The 26,419-nt window shown below is 51.4% G+C and overlaps 1 protein-coding gene across 9 annotated transcripts in view; it reads left to right on the forward strand.

The window, feature by feature from the left end:
• The window catches only part of LOC118381393 (intersectin-2-like), a 278,177-nt gene that overhangs the window by 93,422 nt on the left and 158,336 nt on the right, over window positions 1-26,419 (forward strand). For 2 of the 9 annotated variants that reach the window (XM_052471715.1, XM_052471717.1), the window contains exon 16: window positions 9,135-9,222. The exons of the other annotated variants lie outside the window; for them this stretch is intronic. In XM_052471715.1, the coding sequence (XP_052327675.1) occupies window positions 9,135-9,222 (88 nt within the window). The remainder of the gene's footprint in view (window positions 1-9,134; window positions 9,223-26,419) is intronic. 9 annotated transcript variants of the gene reach the window in all.

Raw genomic sequence — 26,419 nt, forward strand, 5'->3', positions numbered from 1 at the left:
CCACCACCACCCTCCTCTCTCAATACGTCCATCCCTCCACCACCTCCCTCCTCCTCAATGCGTCCATCCCTCCTCCTCAATACGTCCATCCTCATCACCACCCCTCCTCCTCAATACGTCCATCCCTCCACCACCACCTCCTCCTCAATACGTCCATCCCTCCTCTCTCAATACGTCCATCCTCCATCACCACCCCTCCTCCTCATTACGTCCATCCCTCCACCACCCCTCCTCCCTCAATACGTCCATCCCTCCACCACCACCCCTCCTCCTCTCAATCGTCCATCCCTCCACCACCCACCCCTCCTCCTCAATACGTCCATCCCTCCACCATGCCTCCTCCTCTCTCCGTCCATCCCTCCACCACCACCCCTTCCTCTCCTCAATACGTCCATCCTCTCACCTCCTCTCACGTCCCCTCACCACTCCATCCCTCCTCCCCTCAATCGTCCATCCCTCCTTTCCATCACCACCCCTCCTCCCTCCAACGTCCATCCACCCCTCCTCCCCTCACGCGTCCATCCCTCCATCCCACCCTCCCTCCGTCCATCCCTCCATCACCACCCTCCTCCTCAATACGTCCATCCCTCCACCACTCACCTCCTTCCTCAATACGTCCATCCTCCTCCCTCAACCATCCTCCACCACCACCCCTCCTCTCCTCAATACGTCCATCCCTCCATCACCACCCCTCCTCCTCAATACGTCCATCCCTCCTCCCCCTCAATACGTCCATCCCTCCACCACCACCCCTCCTCTCCTTATTACGTCCATCCCTCCACCACCACCCCTCCTCTCTTTCAATACGTCCATCCCTCCTCCCTCAATCGCCCATCCTCCACCACCACCCTTCCTCTCCTCAATGCGTCCATCCCTCCATCATCACCCCTCCTCCTCCTCATTACGTCATCCCTCCACCACCACTCCTTCCTCTCTCAATACGTCCACCCCTCCTCCTCAATGCGTCCATCCCTCCATCACCACCCTCCTCCCTCAATACGTCCACCCCTCCTCTCCTCAATGCGTCCACCCTCCTCTCCTCAATACGTCCCACCTCCCTCCTCAATACGTCCATCCCTCCATCACCACCCTCCTCCCCTCAATACGTCCATCCCTCCACCACCACCCTTCCTCCCTCAATCGTCCATCCTCCACTACCACCCCTCCTCTCACACGTCCACCCCTCCTCCCTCAATACGTCCATCCCTCCTCCCCTCAACGTCCATCCCTCCACTACCACCCTCCCCTCAATCGTCCATCCCTCCACCACCACCCTCCTCTCCTCAATACGTCCATCCCTCCACCACCACCCTCCTCTCCTCAATACGTCCATCCCTCCTCCCTCAATACGTCCATCCCTCCACCACCACCCCTCTCCTCCAATATTGCCCATCCCTCCACCACCACCCTCCTCTCCTCATTATTGCCTCACCTCCTCCCTCAATGCGTCCATCCTCCTCCCCTCAATACGCCCATCCCTCCACCACCACCCTCCTCCCCTCAATGCGTCCATCCCTCCATTGCCCCACCTCCTCCCCTCAATACGCCCATCCCTCCACCACCACCCTCCTCTCCTCAATACGTCCATCCTCCTCCCTCAATACGTCCATCCCTCCCACCACCACCCCTCCCTCCTCCTCAATACGCCCATCCTCCATTCACCACCTCCTTCTCTCAATACGTCCATCCTCCACCACCACTCCTCCCCTCAATACGGTCATCCTCCACCCCCCTCCTCCCTCAATACGTCCATCCTCCACCACCACCTTCCTCTCCTCATACGCTCCTCCATTTACCCCTTCCCTCATTATTGCCCATCCCTCCCATCACTTTCTCCCCTCAATACGTCCATCCTCCATCACCACCTCCTCCCTCCAATACGTCCATCCCTCCATCACCACCCCTCCTCTCCTCAATGCGTCCATCCCTCCACCACCCCTCCTCCCCTCAATACGTCCATCCCTCCATCACCACCCTCTCCCTCAATACGTCCATCCTCCACCACCACTCCTCCTCCTCAATACGTCCATCCCTCCACCACCACCCTCCTCCCTCAATCGTCCATCTTCTCCACCACCACCCCTCCTCTCCTCACGCCATCCTTCCTCTCTCAATACGTCCATCCCTCCACCACCACCCCTCCTCTCTCAATACGCCCATCCCTCCTCTCCTACGCCCATCCCCCTCACTCTCCTCAATACGTCCATCCCTCCTCACTCACCACGTCCATCCTCCTCCCCTCAATCGTCCATCCCTTCCACCACCACCCCTCCCCCTCAATACGTCCATCCCTCCACTCACTACTCCCTCCTCCCCTCAATGCGTCCATCCCTCCACCACCACCCCTCCTCCCTCAATTGTCCATCCCTCCACCACCACCCTCCTCTCCTCAATACGTCCATCCCTCCATCACCACCCCTCCTCCCCTCAATACGTCCATCCCTCCACCACCCCTCCTCCCCTCTGGTCATCCCATCCACCACCACCACCCTCCTCCTCAATACGTCCATCCTCCTCCACCACCACCCTCCTCCCTCCATTACGTCCATCCTCCACCACCACCCCTCCTCCCCTCAATACGTCCATCCTTTCACCACCTCCTCCTCAACGCCCATCCCTCCATCAGTCCCTTCCCTCAATGGTCCATCCTCCTCCCACACCTCTCCCTCAATATTGCCCATCCTCCACCCCCACCCTCCCCTCAATACGTCCATCCTCCACCACCACCCCTCCCTTCTCTCAATCGTCCATCCCTCCACCACCCCTCCTCCTCCTCAATGCGTCCATCCCTCCACCACCTGCCCTCCTCTCCTCAATGCGTCCATCCCTCCTCTCCTCAATACGCCCATCCCTCCACCACCACCCCTCTCCTCAATACGTCCATCCCTCCACCACCACCCTCCTCCTCAATACGTCCATCCCTCCACCACCACCCCTCCTCCCCTCAATACGTCCATCCCTTCCATCACCACCCCCCCTCTCCTCAATGGTCCATCCCTCCACCACCACCCCTCCTCCCCTCACGTCCATCCCTCCATCATTACCCCTCCTCTCCTCTCAATGCGTCCATCCCTCCCACCACCACCCTCCTCTCCTCAATGCGTCCATCCTCCACCACCACCCTCCATCACCACTCCTCTCCTCAATACGCCCATCCCTTCCACCACCACCCTCCTCCCTCAATACGTCCATCCTCCACCACCACCCTCCTCCCTCAATCGTCCATCCCTCCATCACCACCTCCTCCCTCAATACGTCCATCCCTCCCCTCAATACGTCCATCCCTCCACCACCACCCCTTCCTCTCATCGTCCATCCCTCCACCACCCCTCCTCTCCTCAATACGTCCATCCTCCTCTCCTCAATCGTCCATCCCTCCACCACCACCCCCTCCTCCCAGTACGTCCATCATCTCCATCACCACCCCTCCTCTCTCAATGCGTCATCCTCCACCACCACCTCCTTCTCTCAATACGTCCACCTCCTCCTCCTCAATCGTCCATCCCCACCACCACCCCTCTCCTCAATACGTCCATCCCTCCATCACCACCCCCTCCTCCTCAATACGTCCATCCCTCCACCACCACCCCTCCTCCCCACGTCCATCCTCCTCCACCACCACCCCTCCTCCCCTCAACGTCATCCCCTCCACCACCACCCCTCCTCCCCTCAACGAGTCCATCCTCCATCACCACCCTCTCCTCAATGCGTCCATCCCTCCACCACCACCTCCTCCCCTCAATCGTCCATCCCTCCACCACCACCCCTCCTCCCTCACATGTCCATCCCTCCATACATACCACCCCTCCTCTCCTCAATACGTCCATCCCTCCACCACCACCCCTCCTCCCCTCAATCCACGTCCCTCCCCCCTCAATACGTCCATCCCTCCACTACCACCCCTCCTCCCTCAATACGTCATCCCTTCCACCACCACCTCCTCCCCTCAATACGTCCATCCCTCCACCACCACCCCTCCTCCTCCAATACGTCCACCCCTCCTTCCTCTCACGTCCATCCCTCCACCACCACCCTCCTCCCCTCAATACGTCCATCCCTCCACCACCACCCCTCCTCCCTCATACGCCCATCCCTCCACCACCACCCCTCCTCTCTCAATACGTCCATCCCTCCACCACCACCCCTCCTCCCTCATTACGTCCACCCCTCCTCTCTCTCAATGCGTCCATCCCTCCACCACCACCCCTCCTCCCCTCAATGCGTCCATCCCTCCACCACCACCCTCCTCTCCACCACCACATATCCATCCTCCTCCCCTCAATACGCGTCCATCCCTCCCACCACCCTCCTCCCCTCAATGCCCGTCCATCCTCTCCACCACCACCCCTCCTCTCTCAATACGTCCACCCCTCCTCTCCTCTCATTACGTCACCCCTCCTCTCCTCAATGCCCACCCCTCCTCCCCTCAATACGTCCATCCCTCCTCCCCTCAATCGTCCATCCCTCCATCACCACCCCTCTCCTCTCAATACGTCCATCCCTCCTCCCTCACACGCTCCATCCCTCCACCACCACCCTCCTCTCCTCAATACGTCCATCCCTCCACCACCCCTCCTCCCTCAATGATGTCCATCCCTCCTCAATACGTCCATCCCTCCACCACCACCCCTCCTCCCCTTGTCCATCCCTCTATCACCACCCCTCCTTCCTCAACGTCCATCCCTCCATCACCACCCCTCCTCCCCTCAATACGTCGCCCTCCTCCCTCAATACGTCCATCCCTCCATCACCACCTCCTCCTCTCTCAATACGTCCACCCCTCCCCTCCAATGCGTCCATCCCTCCTCCCTCCTTTGTCCATCCTTCCACCACCACCCCTTCTTCCTTCAATACGTCCATCCCTCCATCATAACCCTCCTCCCCTCAATACTGTCCATCCCTTTCCATCACCAACCCTCCTCCCTCAATCGTCCATCCCTCCATCATTACCCCTCCTCTCCTCATACGTCCACCCCTCCTCCCCTCAATACGTCCATCCCTCCTCCCCTCAATATTGTCCATCCTTTCCACTACCTCCTCTCCTCAATACGTCCATCCCTCCACCACCACCCTCCTCTCCTCAATACGTCCATCCCTCCACCACCACCCCTCCTCTCTCAATGCGTCCATCCCTCCTCCCTCAATCTGTCCATCCTCTTCTCCACCACCACCCTCCTCCCCTCAATACAAGTCCATCCCCTCCTCAATGCGTGCCACATACGTGCCTCCCCCTCCCCTCAATAGTCCCATCCCTCTATCACCACCCCTCCTCTCCTCATCTCATGTCCATCCCTCCACCACCACCCTCCTCTCCTCATACGTCCATCCCTCACCACCACCCCTTCCTCTCCTCAATTGTCCATCCCTCCTCCTCAATAAGTCATCCCTCCCACCACCCTCCTCCCCTCAATGCGTCCATCCTCCTCCCTGCCCAATGCGTCCATGCGTCACCCTCCTCCCCTCAATACGTCCATCCCTCCACCACCACCCCTCCCTCCCTCAATACGTCCATCCCTCCACCACCACCCCTCCTCCTCAATACTGCGTCCATCCCTCCACCACCACCTCCTCCCCTCAATGCGTCCATCCTCCACCACCACCCCTCCTCTCCTCACGTCCATCCCTCCCACCACCACCCCTCCTCTCTCCTCAATGCGTCCATCCCTCCACCACCCCTCCTCCCCTCAATGCGTCCATCCCTCCACCACCACCCCTCCTCTCCTCAATGCGTCCATCCCTCCACCACCACCCTCCTCCCCTCAATGCGTCCATCCCTCCCACCACCACCCCTCCTCCTCAATACGTCCATCCCTCCACCACCACCCCTCCTCTCCTCAATACGTCCACCCCTCCTCCCCTCAATGCGTCCATCCCTCCACCACCACCCCTCCTCTCCTCAATACGTCCATCCCTCCTCCTCACGTCCATCCCTCCACCACCACCTCCATCACCACCCCTCCTCCTCAATACGTCCATCCCTCCACCACCCTCCATCACCACCCCTCCTCCCCTCATTACGTCCATCCTCCACCACCACCCTCCTCCTCTCAATACGTCCATCCCTCCACCACTACCCCCTCCCCTCAATACGCCCATCCCTCCACCACCACCCTCCTCTCCTCAATACGTCCATCCCTCCACCACCACCCCTCCTCCCCCTCAATACGTCCATCCTCCACCACCACCCCTCCTCCTCACGTCATCCCTCCACCACCACCCCTCCTCCCTCAACGTCCATCCTCCTCTCTCACGTCCATCCCTCCACCACCACCACCTCTCCTCCTCAATACGTCCATCCCTCCTCCCTCAATACGTCCATCCTCCACCACCACCCCTCCTCCCTCAATACGTCCATCCTCTCCACCACCACCTCCCTCTCCTCAATGCGTCCATCCCTCCACCACCACCCTCCTCTCCTCAATACGTCCATCCCTCCACCACCACTCCCTCCTCTCTCAATGCGCCCATCCCTCCATCACCACCTCCTCCCTCAATACGTCCATCCCTCCATCACCACTTCCCCCCTCAATACGCCCATCCCTCCATCACCACCCCTCCTCTCCTCAATACTGTCCATCTCCTTCCACCACCCCTCCTCTCCTCAATACGTCCATCCTCCACCACCACCCCTCCCCTCTCCTCAATACGCTCCATCCTCTCCACCACCACCCCTTCTCCTCAATGCGTCCATCCCTCCTCCACCACCACCCTCCTCCCCTCAATGCGCCCATCCTCCTCCCCTCAATACGTCCATCCTCCACCACCACCCCTCCTCTCCTCAATACGTCCATCCCTCCACCACCACCCCTCCTCCCCTCAATACGTCCATCCCTCCTCTCCTCAATACGTCCATCCTTCCACCACCACCCCTCCTCTCTCTCAATGCGTCCATCCCTCCACCACTCCTCCTCCTCAATACGTCCCCTCCTCCCTCAATACGTCCATCCCTCCATCACCACCCTTTCCTCCTCAATACGTCCATCCCTCCATCACCACCCCTCCTTCCCCTCAATACGTCCATCCTCCACCACCACCCCTCCTCTCAATACGTCCATCCCTCCTCCCCTCAATACGTCCATCCCTCCACCACCACCCCTCCTCCCTCAATACGTCCATCCCTCCACCACCACCCCTCCTCTCTCAATACGTCCACCCTCCTCCCTCCAATACGTCCATCCTCCTCTCAATACGTCCATCCCTTCCACCACCACCCCTCCTCCCCTCAATACGTCCATCCCTCCACCACCACCCCTCCTCTCCTCATCACGTCCATCCTCACCACCACCCCTCCCCTCAATACGCCCATCCTCCTCCCCTCCATACGTCCATCCTCCACCACCACCCTCCTCCCCCTCTCAATACGTCCCATCCCTCCTCTCAATACGTCCATCCCTCCACCACCCCTCCTCTCAATAGCGTCCATCCTCTATCACCACCCTCCTCCTCCTCAATACGTCCATCCCTCCATCACCACCCCTCCTCCCCTCAATACGCCCACCCTCCTCCCCTCAATACGTCCATCCCTCCACCACCCCTCCCTCCTCCTCAATACGTCCATCCCTCCATCACCACCTCCTCTCCTCAATCGCCCACCCCTCCTCCCCTCTCACGTCCATCCTCCTCCTCAATACGCTCCATCCCTCCACCACCACCCTCCTCCCTCAATACGTCCATCCCTCACCACCACCTCCTCATTACAATACGTCCTCTCCACTACCACCCCTCCTTCTCCTCAATATTGTCCACCTTTCCTCTCAATTGTCCATCCCTCTACTACCTACCCCTCCTCCTCAATACGTCCATCTCTCCTCTCAATACGTCCCTATTGTCCACCCTCTCCCCTCAATACGTCCATCCCTCTATCACCACCCCTCCTCAATACGTCCATCCCTCCACCACCACCCCTCCTCCCCTCAATACGTCCATCCCTCCACCACCACCCCTCCTCCCCTCAATACGTCCATCCCTCCATCACCACCCCTCCTCCCCTCAATACGTCCATCCCTCCACCACCACCCCTCCTCCCCTCAATACGTCCATCCCTCCACCACCACCCCTCCTCCTCCTCAATACGTCCATCCCTCACTCCTCTCTCAATACGTCCATCCTCCACCACCACCCCTCCTCCCCTCAATACGCCCCCCTCCTCCTCAATACGTCCATCCCTCCACCACCACCCCTCCTCCTCAATACGCTCCACCCCTCCTTCCTCTCAATGCGCCCACCCCTCCTCTCCTCAATATTGCCCACCTCCTCCTCTCAATACGCCCATCCCTCCACCACCACCCCTCCTCCCCTCAATACGTCCCATCCCCACCACCACCCCTCCTCCCCTCAATACGTCCCATCCCTCCACCACCCTTCCTTCCCTCATCCCCCTCAATACGTCCACCCCTCCTCCCCTCAATACGCCCATCCCTTCCACCACCACCCCCTCCTCCCCTCAATACGTCCATCCCTCCACCACCACCCCTCCTCTCCTCAATACGTCCATCCCTCCACCACCACCCCTCCTCTCCTAAATACGTCCATCCCTCCACCACCACCTCCCCTCAATACGTCCATCCCTCCACCACCACCCTCCTCCCCTCCAATGCGTCCATCTTTCCATCACCACCCTCCTCCTCAATACGCCCATCCTCCACCACCACCCCTTCCTCCCCTCAATACGTCCATCCCTCCACTACACCTCCTCCTCCCCTCAATACGTCCATCCCTCCATCACCACCCTCCTTCTCCTCAATACGTCCATCCCTCCACCACCACCCCTCCTCCCTCAATACGTCCATCCCTCCACCACCACCCTCCTCCCCTCAATACGTCCCATCCTCCACCACCACCCCCTCTCCTCAATACGCCCATCCCTCCACCACCACCCCTCCTCCCCTCAATACGTCCATCCCTCCACCACCACCCCTCCTCCTCAATACGTCCATCCCCTCCACCACCACCCCTCCTCCACCACCCCTCAATACGTCCATCCCTCCAAAATAAAAAATAAGGTTTACAGCAATACTGGTACTGTACAATAAACACGTGTCTCTCTTCTGTCCTCCAACACCATAGGATAGTGGGCTCCAGGGAGCCAGCCAGCTATAGGTTACTATAAATACATGTGTGTCTGTGTACAATAGGACTACCAGAGGAAACTGTGTCAGTTGGTTCCACAGCAACAGAGACTGACAGAGAGACTCAAGAACATGGGCTGCAACAACATCCCTGGTAAGACACAGACACACACACACACACACACACACACACACACACACACAGACACAGACACAGACACACACACACACTGCTCTCAACATTCTTTCAACCTTGAACTCTGTGCTGATCTCCATGACCTCTGACCTGTGTTGGTAGCTGTGGCAATGACCTCTGTAGGTGGCAGCGTTGCGGAGAAGGGCGTGGTCTGTCGGAGGCTGAAGGACCACCAGACACTCTGGAGAGAGAGACAACCGACAAGCTGGCCATGATGGACCACTACCAGCAAGATCTTAAGGTACCACTACAGACCACTACAGACTAGTACATACCACTACAGACTAGTACAGACCACTACAGACTAGTACATACCACTACAGACCACTACAGACTAGTACAAACCACTACAGACTAGTACATACCACTACAGACCACTACAGACTAGTACATACCACTACAGACCACTACAGACTAGTACATACCACTACAGACCACTACATACCACTACAGACCACTACAGACTAGTACATACCAGTACAAACCACTACAGACTAGTACATACCAGTACAAACCACTACAGACCAGTACAGACCACTACAGACCCCTACAGACCACTACCAGCAAGATATCAAAGTACAGACCACTAGAGACCAGCGAAAACCTGGACAGACCACTAGAGACCAGCGAAAACCTGACAGACCACTAGAGACCAGCGAAAACCTGGACAGACCACTAGAGACACCGACCATATTCAACGGGTGTTGTACACTTTAGCTTAAACAATGACCCTATCAAGGTAAACAATGACCCTATCAAGGTAAACAATGACCCTATCAAGGTAAACAATGACCCTAGCTCGGTAAACAATGACCCTAGCAAGGTAAACAATGACCCTAGCAAGGTAAACAATGACCCTAGCAAGGTAAACAATGACCCTAGCAAGGTAAACAATGACCCTAGCAAGGTAAACAATGACCCTAGCAAGGTAAACAATGACCCTAGCAAGGTAAACAATGACCCTAGCTCGGTAAACAATGACCCTAGCAAGGTAAACAATGACCCTAGCTCGGTAAACAATGACCCTAGCAAGGTAAACAATGACCCTAGCTCGGTAAACAATGACCCTAGCAAGGTAAACAATGACCCTAGCAAGGTAAACAATGACCCTAGCAAGGTAAACAATGACCCTAGCAAGGTAAACAATGACCCTAGCAAGGTAAACAATGACCCTAGCAAGGTAAACAATGACCCTAGCAAGGTAAACAATGACCCTAGCTCGGTAAACAATGACCCTAGCAAGGTAAACAATGACCCTGGCAAGGTAAACAATGACCCAGGCAAGGTAAACAATGACCCAGGCAAGGTAAACAATGACCCTAGCTCGGTAAACAATGACCCTAGCTCGGTAAACAATGACCCTAGCAAGGTAAACAATGACCCTAGCAACGTAAACAATGACCCTAGCAAGGTAAACAATGACCCTAGCAAGGTAAAACAATGACCCTAGCAAGGTAAACAATGACCCTAGCAACGTAAACAATGACCCTAGCAAGGTAAACGGTGTGTAAGATCACACACGCCATGTTAGCTAACGAGCCACTACACTACATGAATCTGCTGGGAGCTAGCTAACAGTAGGCTCTACCTAGCAAAGCAAACGGTTCTGGGATATGAATAATAACGTCATACACGTAACGTTAGCTAGGGAGCCAGCCAGCTAACGGTAGCTGGGAGACAGCCAGCTAACGTTAGCTAGGAGACAGCCAGCTAACGTTAGCTAGGGAGACAGCCAGCTAACGTTAGCTAGGAGACAGCCAGCTAACGTTAGCTAGGGAGACAGCCAGCTAACGTTAGCTAGGGAGCCAGCCAGCTAACGTTAGCTAGGGAGACAGCCAGCTAACGTTGGCTAGGGAGCCAGCCAGCTAACGTTAGCTAGGGAGACAGCCAGCTAACGTTAGCTAGGGAGCCAGCCAGCTAACGTTAGCTAGGGAGCCAGCCAGCTAACGTTAGCTAGGGAGACAGCCAGCTAACGTTAGCTCGGGAGCCAGCCAGCTAACGTTAGCTAGGAGCCAGCCAGCCAACCTGTCTAGATCAACAATACCATCAGGGTCATGTTATAGTTCAGCCTGTCTAGATCAACAATACCATCAGGGTGATGTTATAGTCAGCCTGTCTAGATCAACAATACCATCAGGGTGATGTTATAGTCAGCCTGTCTAGATCAACAATACCATCAGGGTCATGTTATAGTTCAACCTGTCTAGATCAACAATACCATCAGGGTCATGTTATAGTTCAGCCTGTCTAGATCAACAATACCATCAGGGTCATGTTATAGTTCAGCCTGTCTAGATCAACAATACCAACAGGGTCATGTTATAGTTCAGCCTGTCTAGATCAACAATACCATCAGGGTCATGTTATAGTCAGCCTGTCTAGATCAACAATACCATCAGGGTCATGTTATAGTCAGCCTGTCTAGATCAACAATACCATCAGGGTCATGTTATAGTTCAGCCTGTCTAGATCAACAATACCATCAGGGTCATGTTATAGTTCAGCCTGTCTAGATCAACAATACCATCAGGGTCATGTTATAGTTCAGCCTGTCTAGATCAACAATACCATCAGGGTCATGTTATAGTTCAGCCTGTCTAGATCAACAATACCATCAGGGTCATGTTACAGTCAGCCTGTCTAGATCAACAATACCATCAGGGTCATGTTATAGTCAACCTGTCTAGATCAACAATTACCATCAGGGTCATGTTATAGTTCAGCCTGTCTAGATCAACAATATCATCAGGGTCATGTTATAGTCAGCCTGTCTAGATCAACAATACCATCAGGGTCATGTTATAGTCAGCCTGTCTAGATCAACAATACCATCAGGGTCATGTTATAGTTCAGCCTGTCTAGATCAACAATATAATCAGGGTCATGTTATAGTCAGCCTGTCTAGATCAACAATACCATCAGGGTCATGTTATAGTTCATGTTATAGTTCAGCCTGTCTAGATCAACAATACCATCAGGGTCATGTTATAGTCAGCCTGTCTAGATCAACAATACCATCAGGGTCATGTTATAGTTCAACCTGTCTAGATCAACAATACCATCAGGGTCATGTTATAGTTCAGCCTGTCTAGATCAACAATACCATTAGGGTCATGTTATAGTTCAGCCTGTCTAGATCAACAATACCATCAGGGTCATGTTATAGTCAGCCTGTCTAGATCAACAATACCATCAGGGTCATGTTATAGTTCAACCTGTCTAGATCAACAATACCATCAGGGTCATGTTATAGTTCAGCCTGTCTAGATCAACAATACCATCAGGGTCATGTTATAGTTCAGCCTGTCTAGATCAACAATACCAACAGGGTCATGTTATAGTTCAGCCTGTCTAGATCAACAATACCATCAGGGTCATGTTATAGTTCAGCCTGTCTAGATCAACTATACCATCATCAGGGTCATGTTATCAGTTATAGTCAGCCTGTCTAGATCAACAATACCATCAGGGTCATGTTATAGTTCAGCCTGTCTAGATCAACAATACCATCAGGGTCATGTTATAGTCAGCCTGTCTAGATCAACAATACCATCAGGGTCATGTTATAGTCAACCTGTCTAGATCAACAATACCATCAGGGTCATGTTATAGTTCAGCCTGTCTAGATCAACAATACCAACAGGGTCATGTTATAGTTCAGCCTGTCTAGATCAACAATACCATCAGGGTCATGTTATAGTCAGCCTGTCTAGATCAACTATACCATCAGGGTCATGTTATAGTTCAGCCTGTCTAGATCAACAATACCATCAGGGTCATGTTATAGTCAGCCTGTCTAGATCAACAATACCATCAGGGTCATGTTATAATTCAGCCTGTCTAGATCAACAATACCATCAGGGTCATGTTATAGTTCAGCCTGTCTAGATCAACAATACCATCAGGGTCATGTTATAGTTCAGCCTGTCTAGATCAACAATACCATCAGGGTCATGTTATAGTCAACCTGTCTAGATCAACAATACCATCAGGGTCATGTTATAGTTCAACCTGTCTAGATCAACAATACCATCATTGTCATGTTATAGTCAACCTGTCTAGATCAACAATTACCATCAGGGTCATGTTATAGTCAGCCTGTCTAGATCAACAATACCATCAGGGTCATGTTATAGTTCAGCCTGTCTAGATCAACAATACCATCAGGGTCATGTTATAGTTCAGCCTGTCTAGATCAACAATACTATCAGGGTCATGTTATAGTCAGCCTGTCTAGATCAACAATACCATCAGGGTCATGTTATAGTTCAGCCTGTCTAGATCAACAATACCATCAGGGTCATGTTATAGTTCAACCTGTCTAGATCAACAATACCATCAGGGTCATGTTATAGTTCAGCCTGTCTAGATCAACAATACCATCAGGGTCATGTTATAGTCAGCCTGTCTAGATCAACTATACCATCAGGGTCATGTTATAGTTCAGCCTGTCTAGATCAACAATACCATCAGGGTCATGTTATAGTTCAGCCTGTCTAGATCAACAATACTATCAGGGTCATGTTATAGTCAGCCTGTCTAGATCAACAATACCATCAGGGTCATGTTATAGTTCAGCCTGTCTAGATCAACAATACCATCAGGGTCATGTTATAGTTCAGCCTGTCTAGATCAACAATACCATCAGGGTCATGTTATAGTCAGCCTGTCTAGATCAACTATACCATCAGGGTCATGTTATAGTTCAGCCTGTCTAGATCAACAATACCATCAGGGTCATGTTATAGTTCAGCCTGTCTAGATCAACAATACCATCAGGGTCATGTTATAGTCAGCCTGTCTAGATCAACTATACCATCAGGGTCATGTTATAGTTCAGCCTGTCTAGATCAACAATACCATCAGGGTCATGTTATAGTTCAGCCTGTCTAGATCAACAATACCATCAGGGTCATGTTATAGTTCAGCCTGTCTAGATCAACAATACCATCAGGGTCATGTTATAGTCAACCTGTCTAGATCAACTATACCATCAGGGTCATGTTATAGTTCAGCCTGTCTAGATCAACAATACCATCAGGGTCATGTTATAGTTCAGCCTGTCTAGATCAACAATACCATCAGGGTCATGTTATAGTTCAGCCTGTCTAGATCAACAATACCATCAGGGTCATGTTATAGTCAACCTGTCTAGATCAACAATACCATCAGGGTCATGTTATAGTTCAGCCTGTCTAGATCAACAATACCATCAGGGTCATGTTATAGTCAGCCTGTCTAGATCAACAATACCATCAGGGTAATGTTATAGTCAGCCTGTCTAGATCAACTATACCATCAGGGTCATGTTATAGTTCAGCCTGTCTAGATCAACAATACCATCAGGGTCATGTTATAGTCAGCCTGTCTAGATCAACAATACCATCAGGGTCATGTTATAGTTCAGCCTGTCTAGATCAACAATACCATCAGGGTCATGTTATAGTTCAACCTGTCTAGATCAACAATACCATCAGGGTCATGTTATAGTCAGCCTGTCTAGATCAACAATACCATCAGGGTCATGTTATAGTTCAACCTGTCTAGATCAACAATACCATCAGGGTCATGTTATAGTTCAGCCTGTCTAGATCAACAATACCATTAGGGTCATGTTATAGTTCAGCCTGTCTAGATCAACAATACCATCAGGGTCATGTTATAGTCAGCCTGTCTAGATCAACAATACCATCAGGGTCATGTTATAGTCAGCCTGTCTAGATCAACAATACCATCGGGGTCATGTTATAGTCAACCTGTCTAGATCAACAATACCATCGGGTCATGTTATAGTCAGCCTGTCTAGATCAACAATACCATCAGGGTCATGTTATAGTTCAGCCTGTCTAGATCAACAATACCATCAGGGTCATGTTATAGTTCAGCCTGTCTAGATCAACAATACCATCAGGGTCATGTTATAGTTCAGCCTGTCTAGATCAACTATACCATCAGGGTCATGTTATAGTTCAGCCTGTCTAGATCAACAATACCATCAGGGTCATGTTATAGTCAGCCTGTCTAGATCAACAATACCATCAGGGTCATGTTATAGTTCAGCCTGTCTAGATCAACAATACCATCAGGGTCATGTTATAGTTCAGCCTGTCTAGATCAACAATACCATCAGGGTCATGTTATAGTCAGCCTGTCAGATCAACAATTACCATCAGGGTCATGTTATAGTCAGCCTGTCTAGATCAACAATACCATCAGGGTCATGTTATAGTTCAGCCTGTCTAGATCAACAATACCATCAGGGTCATGTTATAGTCAGCCTGTCTAGATCAACAATACCATCAGGGTCATGTTATAGTTCAGCCTGTCTAGATCAACAATACCATCAGGGTCATGTTATAGTTCAGCCTGTCTAGATCAACAATACCATCAGGGTCATGTTATAGTCAACCTGTCTAGATCAACAATACCATCAGGGTCATGTTATAGTCAGCCTGTCTAGATCAACAATACCATCAGGGTCATGTTATAGTTCAGCCTGTCTAGATCAACAATACCATCAGGGTCATGTTATAGTTCAGCCTGTCTAGATCAACAATACCATCAGGGTCATGTTATAGTCAGCCTGTCTAGATCAACAATACCATCAGGGTCATGTTATAGTCAGCCTGTCTAGATCAACAATACCATCAGGGTCATGTTATAGTTCAGCCTGTCTAGATCAACAATACCATCAGGGTCATGTTATAGTCAACCTGTCTAGATCAACAATACCATTAGGGTCATGTTATAGTCAGCCTGTCTAGATCAACAATACCATCAGGGTCATGTTATAGTTCAGCCTGTCTAGATCAACTATACCATCAGGGTCATTTTATAGTTCAGCCTGTCTAGATCAACAATACCATTAGGGTCATGTTATAGTTCAGCCTGTCTAGATCAACAATACCAACAGGGTGTCATGACTCTCTCCTGGGTGAGGATCAAATGTGCCAGGAACATGGCTGACAGATAGACAGACCAGTTCGAACATGGCTGACAGATAGACAGACCAGTTTGGAACATGGCTGACAGATAGACAGACCAGCTTGGAACATGGCTGACAGATAGACAGACCAGCTTGGAACATGGCTGACAGATAGCCAGACCAGTTTGGAACATGGCTGACAGATAGCCAGACCAGTTTGGAACATGGCTGACAGATAGCCAGACCAGCTTGGAACATGGCTGACAGATAGCCAGACCAGCTTGGAACATGGCTGACAGATAGCCAGACCAGCTTGGAACATGGCTGACAGATAGACAGACCAGCTTGGAACATGGCTGACAGATAGACAGACCAGCTTGGAACATGGCTGACAGATAGCCAGACCAGTTTGGAACATGGCTGACAGATACAGACCAGCTTGGAACATGGCTGACAGATAGCCAGACCAGCTTGGAACATGGCTGACAGATAGACAGAGCAGTTTGGAACATGGCTGACAGATAGCCAGAGCAGTTTGGAACATGGCTGACAGATAGACAGACCAGCTTGGAACATGGCTGACAGATAGACAGACCAGCTTGGAACATGGCTGACAGATAGCCAGACCAGTTTGGAACATGGCTGACAGATAGACAGACCAGCTTGGAACATGGCTGACAGATAGACAGACCAGCTTGGAACATGGCTGACAGATAGACAGACCAGCTTGGAACATGGCTGACAGATAGACAGACCAGTTTGGAACATGGCTGACAGATAGCCAGACCAGCTTGGAACATGGCTGACAGATAGACAGACCAGCTTGGAACATGGCTGACAGATAGACAGACCATGGAACATGGCTGACAGACCAGCTTGGAACATGGCTGACAGATAGACAGACCAGCTTGGAACATGGCTGACAGATAGACAGACCAGCTTGGAACATGGCTGACAGATAGACAGACCAGCTTGGAACATGGCTGACAGATAGACAGACCAGCTTGGAACATGGCTGACAGATAGCCAGACCAGCTTGGAACATGGCTGACAGATAGACAGACCAGCTTGGAACATGGCTGACAGATAGACAGACCAGCTTGGAACATGGCTGACAGATAGACAGACCAGCTTGGAACATGGCTGACAGATAGACAGACCAGCTTGGAACATGGCTGACAGATAGCCAGACCAGCTTGGAACATGGCTGACAGATAGACAGACCAGCTTGGAACATGGCTGACAGATAGACAGACCAGTTTGGAACATGGCTGACAGATAGACAGACCAGTTTGGAACATGGCTGACAGATAGACAGACCAGTTTGGAACATGGCTGACAGATAGACAGACCAGCTTGGAACATGGCTGACAGATAGACAGACCAGCTTGGAACATGGCTGACAGATAGACAGACCAGCTTGGAACATGGCTGACAGATAGACAGACCAGCTTGGAACATGGCTGACAGATAGACAGACCAGCTTGGAACATGGCTGACAGATAGCCAGACCAGCTTGGAACATGGCTGACAGATAGCCAGACCAGCTTGGAACATGGCTGACAGATAGACAGACCAGCTTGGAATGGCTGACAGATAGACAGACCATGGAACATGGCTGACAGATAGACAGACCAGCTTGGAACATGGCTGACAGATAGACAGACCAGCTTGGAACATGGCTGACAGATAGACAGACCAGCTTGGAACATGGCTGACAGATAGACAGACCATGGCTGACAGATAGACAGACCAGCTTGGAACATGGCTGACAGATAGACAGACCAGCTTGGAACATGGCTGACAGATAGACAGACCAGCTTGGAACATGGCTGACAGATAGACAGACCAGCATGGCTGACAGAACATGGCTGACAGATAGACAGACCAGCTTGGAACATGGCTGACAGATAGACAGACCAGCTTGGAACATGGCTGACAGATAGACAGACCAGCTTGGAACATGGCTGACAGATAGACAGACCAGCTTGGAACATGGCTGACAGATAGACAGACCAGCTTGGAACATGGCTGACAGATAGCCAGACCAGCTTGGAACATGGCTGACAGATAGACAGACCAGTTTGGAACATGGCTGACAGATAGCCAGACCAGCTTGGAACATGGCTGACAGATAGACAGACCAGCTTGGAACATGGCTGACAGATAGACAACCAGCTTGGAACATGGCTGACAGATAGACCAGCTTGGAACATGGCTGACAGATAGAACACAGACCAGCTTGGAACATGGCTGACAGACAGACCAGCTTGGAACATGGCTGACCAGACCAGCTTGGAACATGGCTGACAGATAGACAGACCAGCTTGGAACATGGCTGACAGATAGACAGACCAGCTTGGAACATGGCTGACAGATAGACAGACCAGCTTGGAACATGGCTTGACAGATAGACAGACCAGCTTGGAACATGGCTGACAGATAGCCAGACCAGCTTGGAACATGGCTGACAGATAGACAGACCAGCTTGGAACATGGCTGACAGATAGCCAGACCAGCTTGGAACATGGCTGACAGATAGACAGACCAGCTTGGAACATGGCTGACAGATAGACAGACCAGCTTGAACATGGCTGACAGATAGACAGACCAGCTTGGAACATGGCTGACAGATAGCCAGACCAGCTTGGAACATGGCTGACAGATAGACAGACCAGCTTGGAACATGGCTGACAGATAGACAGACCAGCTTGGAACATGGCTGACAGATAGACAGACCAGCTTGGAACATGGCTGACAGATAGCCAGACCAGCTTGGAACATGGCTGACAGATAGACAGACCAGCTTGGAACATGGCTGACAGATAGCCAGACCAGCTTGGAACATGGCTGACAGATAGACAGACCAGCCTGGAACATGGCTGACAGATAGCCAGACCAGCTTGGAACATGGCTGACAGATAGACAGACCAGCTTGGAACATGGCTGACAGATAGACAGACCAGCTTGGAACATGGCTGACGATAGACAGACCAGCTTGGAACATGGCTGACAGATAGACAGACCAGCTTGGAACATGGCTGACAGATAGACAGACCAGCTTGGAACATGGCTGACAGATAGACAGACCAGCTTGGAACATGGCTGACAGATAGACAGACCAGTTTGGAACATGGCTGACAGATAGACAGACCAGCAGTTTGGAACATGGCTGACAGATAGACAGACCAGCTTGGAACATGGCTGACAGATAGCCAGACCAGCTTGGAACATGGCTGACAGATAGACAGACCTACAGGAGAGGAGAGTGGGGAGTTGTGTCGGTTTTGACACCTTAAGACCCAGTCATAAAATTGTGTGCCCCAAAATGGTCTTTTCTTGTGCTGTGTGTAGAGAGAGATACTCTTGCCGCCAAAACCTGTTTTCTGAAGACAGTGAATATGAGACAATATTTAATAGATAAGGTAAGGGTTAGGTTAAGAATGGACCGTGGGGATCTAAAGAATAATCCTGTCATATTGCTTTTCATTTTGTGATGTCATTAAAAACTGTGTGAGAAGACTGTAACCTAGGAAGGAAACACATTCCAGCTGTCAAGTTTCCATCCAATAGGATGTTAATACGATATGAAGAACAATGAAACTATTTGTGTTAAGATATGAATGTGATTTCAGTTTTCTAATGAGATGATGATTTTTCGTGTCTGTTGCACATTAACTAAGCCCCTAATTAGCTCAGACGAGCATGTCAATGTGATGGAACTGCCTTTCCGACCAGAGTGCTTAAAGGACTCGCTAATAATTAATAATATCAGATCAGAAAGTGTGGAGCGACAATCAGTGCTGAAAATGGTAAGTCCAGCACATTAACGGATTGAACAAGTGACTCAACACGAGGTGACCGAGACCAGAAAGATTCAGTCTGCAGCTACGCCATGGAAAAGTGGGAACTTTGACTAAAGACACAAGGTGGGAGGAAGAAATCGCATCTCAGACAAAGCTGGTGAATCTGAGTATCTGAACACCACTACCAGGGAAAGCTCTACAACTAAGAGGACATTGTGACGAGCCTGACACCGGGTCGAGCCTGACACCCGAGCCTGACACCGAAGCTGAGCCTGACACCGGCCAGGGAGCCTACACTAAGAAGGCCGAGCCTGACACCGGACACCGAGCCTGACACCGGCCGAGCCTGACACCGAAGCCGAGCCTGACACCGAAGCCGAGCCTGACACCTGGCCTGTGCCGAGCCTGACACCGGCCGAGCCTGACACTGGTGCCGAGCCTGACACGGCCGAGCCTGACACCGAGCCTGACACACCGAAGCCGAGCCTGACACCGAAGCCGAGCCTGACACCGAAGCCGAGTCTGACACCGAAGGGTGAACTACAACTCCCCGTCCCCATAGAAGGGTTGATTGGTTCAATAGAGAGACGACAAACAAAGACATTGTAAGTATATAGTAGGTGGGAGGAGATAAGTAGCTAAATATAGCTAGGATACCAGTAGACCGTGTACCTCGCCCCCCCTCCTCTCGGGCACTGCAGATAGAGGAATGCCCACATGCAGAAATACCCCAAATTGCAATCACACACTATTGTCTGGAGTGCACCCACCCTGACAGACATCCAGAACCGCTACTCTGCACAGATGGGCCCGGCGGGGCTCCAGAGCACGATGACGAGTCTGAAGGACCAGCTCTCCCAGCTCCATGGCACCATCTGCTAGACCTTAAGACCCGCCTGGAGACGGAGATCTCAGAGTACAGGAGACTGTTGGATGGAGAGGACCACAGCACCACCCAACTGGTTACCAAGACAATCACCAAGATGACCGCCGTGATCCGTCAGATCATTGATGGAACCTACCAAGATCTTTGCCGTCAACAGACGAAAACACGAAGAAGAAAAAAACATCTCCTTTGTATTGTCCTCAGAATATGATCCTAATAATAACTAGTGAAAAACATGCTTCTTCCTTCCTGCCTGCCTTCCTTCCTTCCTGCCTTCCTTCCTTCCTGCCTTCCTGCCTTCCTGCCTTCCTGCCTTCCTGCCTTCCTTCCTTCCTTCCTTCCTGCCTTCCTGCCTTCCTGCCTTCCTGCCTTCCTGCCTTCCTGCCTTCCTGCCTTCCTTCCTTCCTGCCTTCCTTTATTTTGCTGCCTGTGGATTCCTTTAACTGTTCTCTTTCTCCCTCTTCTTTCTTTCGACCCATCCTTTCCGTCCCTCCCTCCATTCCTCTTTCCTCCCTCTCTGTCCCCTACCTCCATTCCTCTCTCCTCTCCCTCTCTACCATCACTCTCTCCTCTCCCTCTCTACCCTCCCTCTGTCTCCCCTCCCTCTCTACCCTCCCTCCGTCTCCCCACCCTCTCCCCGCCGTCTCCCCCTCTCCCTCCCCTCCTCCGACTCCTCCCTCTCCTTCCTCCGACTCCCCCCTCCCTCCCTCCGTCTCCCCTTTCTCCCTCATCCCCCTCCCTCCTTTGTTTCCCCTCTCTCCCCTCTCCCTCGTCTCCCTCATCACCCCTCCCTCTACCTCTCTCGCCTCCCCTCCCTCCCTCTCGCTCCCTCCCCTCTTTCTCCCCTCTCTCTCTCTCCCTCCCTCTCTCCCTCTCCCCTCCCCCTCCGTTTCCCTCCCTCTCCCTCGTCTCCCCTCCCTCCCTCCCCTCCCTCTCTCCCTCTCCCTCCCTCCCTTTTCTTCTCTCTCCCCAATCCCTCATCTCCCTCCTCTCCTCTCCCCTCATCTCTCCTCCCTCTCCTCGTCTCTCCTCCCTCTCTCCCCTCCCCCCCTCTCTCCCTCTCCCCTCCCCTCTCTCCCTCTCCCCTCCCTCCCTTTTTTTCTCTCTCCCCTCTCCCTCATCTCCCTCCCTCTCTCTCCCCTCTCCCTCGTCTCTCCTCCCTCTCTCTCTCTCCCCTTCCTCTCTCCCTCTCCCCTCCGTTTCCCTCCCTCTCCCTCGTCTCCCCTCCCTCCCTCTCTCCCTTTTCCCTCCCTTTCCCTCCCTCTCCCTCGTCTCCCCTCCCTCCCTCTCTCCCTTTCCCCTCCCTCTCTTTTTCTTCTCTCTCCCCTCTCCCTCATCTCCCCTCCCTCCCTCTCCCTCTCCCTCCGTCTCCCCTACCTCTCTCTCTCCCCTCCCTCCCTCTGTCTCTCTCTCCCATCCCTCTCTCTCCCTCCCTCCCTCCCTCCCTCCCTCCCTCCCTCCCTCCCTCCCTCCTCTCCCTCCCCTCCCCTCCCTCCCTCTCTTCCCTCCCTCCCTCTCTCTCTCCTCCCTCTCCCTCCCTCCCTCTCCCTTTCCCCTCCCTCTTTTTCTTCTCTCTCCCTCTCCCTCTCATCTCCCTCCCTCCCTCTCCCCTCTCCCTCCGTCTCCCCTACCTCCCTCTCTCCCTCCCCTCCCTCTGTCTCTCTCTCCCATCCCCTCATCTCCCTCCCTATCTCCCTCCCTCCCTCCGTCTCCCCTCCCCTCCCTCCCTCCGTCTCTCTCCCTCCCTCTCGCCCCTCCCTCTCTCTCCCTCCCTCTCCCCCTCCCTCTCTCTCTTCCCTCCCTCCGTCTCTCTCTCCCTCCCTCCCCCTCCCTCCCTCCCTCTCCCTTCCTTTCCCCTCTTTTTCTTCTCTCCCTCCTCTCCCTCATCTCCTTCCTCCTCTCCCCTCCCTCCTCCGTCTCCCTACCTCTCTCTCTCCCTCCCTCCCTCTGTCTCTCTCTCCCATCCCTCTCTCTCCCCTCCCTTCCGTATCCCCTCCCTCCCTCCGTCTCCCTCTCCCTCCCTCCCTCCGTCTCTCCCCCTCCCTCCTCCGTCTCTCTCTCCCCTCCCCCTCGCCCTCCCTCTCTCTCTCCCTCCCTCCTCCCTAGTCAGTCGATATGGATGACTGTGTTCTACAGTCTCTTCTCTCGCTGCTGGGCTGTCTCAGTCAACTCTTCCTCCTTATCAAGGTTATTCTCCTTTCTGTCTGTCCCTCCATCTGCATATTTCTGTTTATCATTAGTTTATCAACTCTCCTTCTTTTCCCTTGCTTTCTTCATTATTATATCAGTCCTCATAGTGATAGTATTACTGATGAATACTTTGCTTAGTTTTTGTTTACATTTCATTTCCATGATGAGTTATAATGGTTGTGTTGTGGTTGTATGATGGTTGTGTTGTGGTTGTGTTTGCATGATTGTTGTTTTGTGTTGTGGTTGTGTTGTGTTTGGGTTGTGGATATGTTATGGTTGTGGTATGTTGTGTTGTGTTGTGTTATGGTTGTGTTATGTTTGAGTTGTGTTTGTATGATGGTTGTGTTATGGTTGTGTTGTTGTGGTGTTGTTGTGTTGTGGTTGTGTTGTGCTGTGGTTGTGTTGTGGCTGTGGTTGTGTTGTGGTTGTGGTTGTGTTGTGCTGTGGTTGTGTTGTGCTGTGGATGTGTTGTGGTTGTGGTTGTGTTGTGCTGTGGTTGTGTTGTGCTGTGGTTGTGTTGTGGCTGTGGTTGTGTTGTGGTTGTGGTTGTGTTGTGGCTGTGGTTGTGTTGTGGTTGTGGTTGTGTTGTGCTGTGGTTGTGTTGTGGTTGTGGTTGTGTTGTGCTGTGGTTGTGTTGTGCTGTGGTTGTGTTGTGCTGTGGTTGTGTTGTGGCTGTGGTTGTGTTGTGGTTGTGGTTGTGTTGTGCTGTGGTTGTGCTGTGGTTGTGTTGTGCTGTGGTTGTGTTGTGGCTGTGGTTGTGTTGTGGTTGTGGTTGTGGTTGTGTTGTGCTGTGGTTGTGTTGTGCTGTGGTTGTGTTGTGGCTGTGGTTGTGTTGTGGTTGTGGTTGTGTTGTGCTGTGGTTGTGTTGTGGCTGTGGTTGTGTTGTGGTTGTGGTTGTGTTGTGGCTGTGGTTGTGTTGTGGTTGTGGTTGTGTTGTGGCTGTGGTTGTGTTGTGGTTGTGGTTGTGTTGTGCTGTGGTTGTGTTGTTGCTGTGGTTGTGTTGTGGTTGTGGTTGTGTTGTGCTGTGGTTGTGTTGTGCTGTGGTTGTGTTGTGCTGTGGTTGTGTTGTGGCTGTGGTTGTGTTGTGGTTGTGGTTGTGTTGTGCTGTGGTTGTGTTGTGCTGTGGTTGTGTTGTGGTTGTGTTGTGGCTGTGGTTGTGTTGTGGCTGTGGTTGTGTTGTGCTGTGGTTGTGTTGTGGTTGTGTTGTGGCTGTGGTTGTGTTGTGCTGTGGTTGTGTTGTGGCTGTGGTTGTGTTGTGGCTGTGGTTGTGTTGTGCTGTGGTTGTGTTGTGCTGTGGTTGTGTTGTGGCTGTGGTTGTGCTGTGGTTGTGTTGTGGTTGTGTTGTGGCTGTGGTTGTGTTGTGCTGTGGTTGTGTTGTGGCTGTGGTTGTGTTGTGCTGTGGTTGTGTTGTGGCTGTGGTTGTGTTGTGTTGTGGTTGTGTTGTGGTTGTGTGATGGTTATAGTTGTGTGATGGTTATGTGATGTTGTGGTTATGTGATGGTTATAGTTGTGTGATGGTTATAGTCGTGTGATGGTTATGTGATGTTGTGGTTATGTGATGGTTATAGTTGTGTGATGGTTATAGTCGTGTGATTTGGTTATAGTTGTGTGATGGTTATGTGATGTTGTGGTTATGTGATGGTTATAGTTTGTGATGGTTATAGTTGTGTGATGGTTATAGTTGTGTGATGGTTATGTGATGGTTATAGTTGTGTGATGGTTATGTGATGTTGTGGTTATGTGATGGTTATGTGATGGTTATAGTTGTGTGATGGTTATAGTTATGTGATGGTTATAGTTGTGTGATGGTTATGTGATGGTTATAGTTTTGTGATGGTTATGTGATGGTTAAGTGATGGTTATAGTTGTGTGATGGTTATGTGATGGTTATAGTTGTGTGATGGTTATGTGATGGTTATAGTTGTGTGATGGTTATAGTTGTGTGATGGTTATGTGATGTTGTGGTTATGTGATGGTTATAGTTATGTGATGGTTATAGTTGTGTGATGGTTATAGTCGTGTGATGGTTATAGTCGTGTGATGGTTATGTGATGGTTATAGTTTTGTGATGGTTATGTGATGGTTAAGTGATGGTTATAGTTGTGTGATGGTTATGTGATGGTTATAGTGTGTGATGGTTATGTGATGGTTATAGTTATGTGATGGTTATAGTTATGTGATGGTTATAGTTGTGCTTGATGGTTATGTGATGTTGTGGTTATGTGATGGTTATAGTTATGTGATGGTTATAGTCGTGTGATGGTTTATAGTCGTTGTGATGGTTATAGTCGTGTGATGGTTATAGTTGTATGATGGTTATGTGATGTTGTGGTTATGTGATGGTTATAGTTGTGTGATGGTTATAGTTGTGTGATGGTTATGTGATGGTTATAGTTGTGTGATGGTTATGTGATGTTGTGGTTATGTGATGTTATAGTTGTGTGATGGTTATAGTTGTGTGATGGTTATGTGATGGTTATAGTTGTGTGATGGTTATGTGATGTTGTGGCTATGTGATGGTTATGTGATGTTGTGGTTAATGGTTATGTGATGGTTATAGTTGTGTGATGGTTATGTGATGTTGTGGTTATGTGATGGTTATAGTTGTGTGATGGTTATGTGATGTTGTGGCTATGTGATGGTTATAGTTGTGATGTTGTGGTTATGTGATGGTTATGTGATGGTTATAGTTGTGTGATGGTTATGTGATGTTGTGGTTATGTGATGGTTATAGTTGTGTGATGGTTATGTGATGGTTATAGTTGTGTGATGGTTTTGTGATGTTGTGGTTATGTTAGGACCTGAGGGAGCGGAAGGGAAGCAGCAGGCTGTTCTGGAGGACCTCTGCCGGGTCAAGGAGCTGAAACTGAGAGATGGAGAGAGGGAGAGAGGAGGAAAGAGAGAGAAAGAGGAGGGGGATGAAGAGGCTGCCAGGTGAGTCAAAAGACAGCACTAATCTGTCAATTACTGACCGTTGTATAGTTCTACATTTGGTAGTTGTTTTTTATTTTACCTTTTAGTGTCTCCCAGGCAGTGGGGTCAGTTAAGAACAAATTAGTGTCTTTTCAATGGGGTCCAGGAACAGTGGGTTAACTGCCTTGTTCAGTGGGGCAGAATGACAGTGTACATTGTCAGCTGGGGTTTGATCTTGCAAGCTTTCGGTTACTAGTCCAGTGCTCTAACTTTCTAGATCAACCTTCAGTCCTTCAGCAGTGGGGGTCTGTATACCAAAGCTTTCTAGTATAGAATAGATAGTGAAGAATAGAGTGTCTCCTTCAGCAGTGGGATAGTATAGAATGTAGTGTCTCCTTAGATCCTATAGGGGGTCTGTATACCAAAGCTTTCTAG

This window comes from Oncorhynchus keta, chromosome 19 (genome assembly GCF_023373465.1).
Source record: "Oncorhynchus keta strain PuntledgeMale-10-30-2019 chromosome 19, Oket_V2, whole genome shotgun sequence".
In the NCBI taxonomy this organism is placed as follows: domain Eukaryota; kingdom Metazoa; phylum Chordata; class Actinopteri; order Salmoniformes; family Salmonidae; genus Oncorhynchus; species Oncorhynchus keta.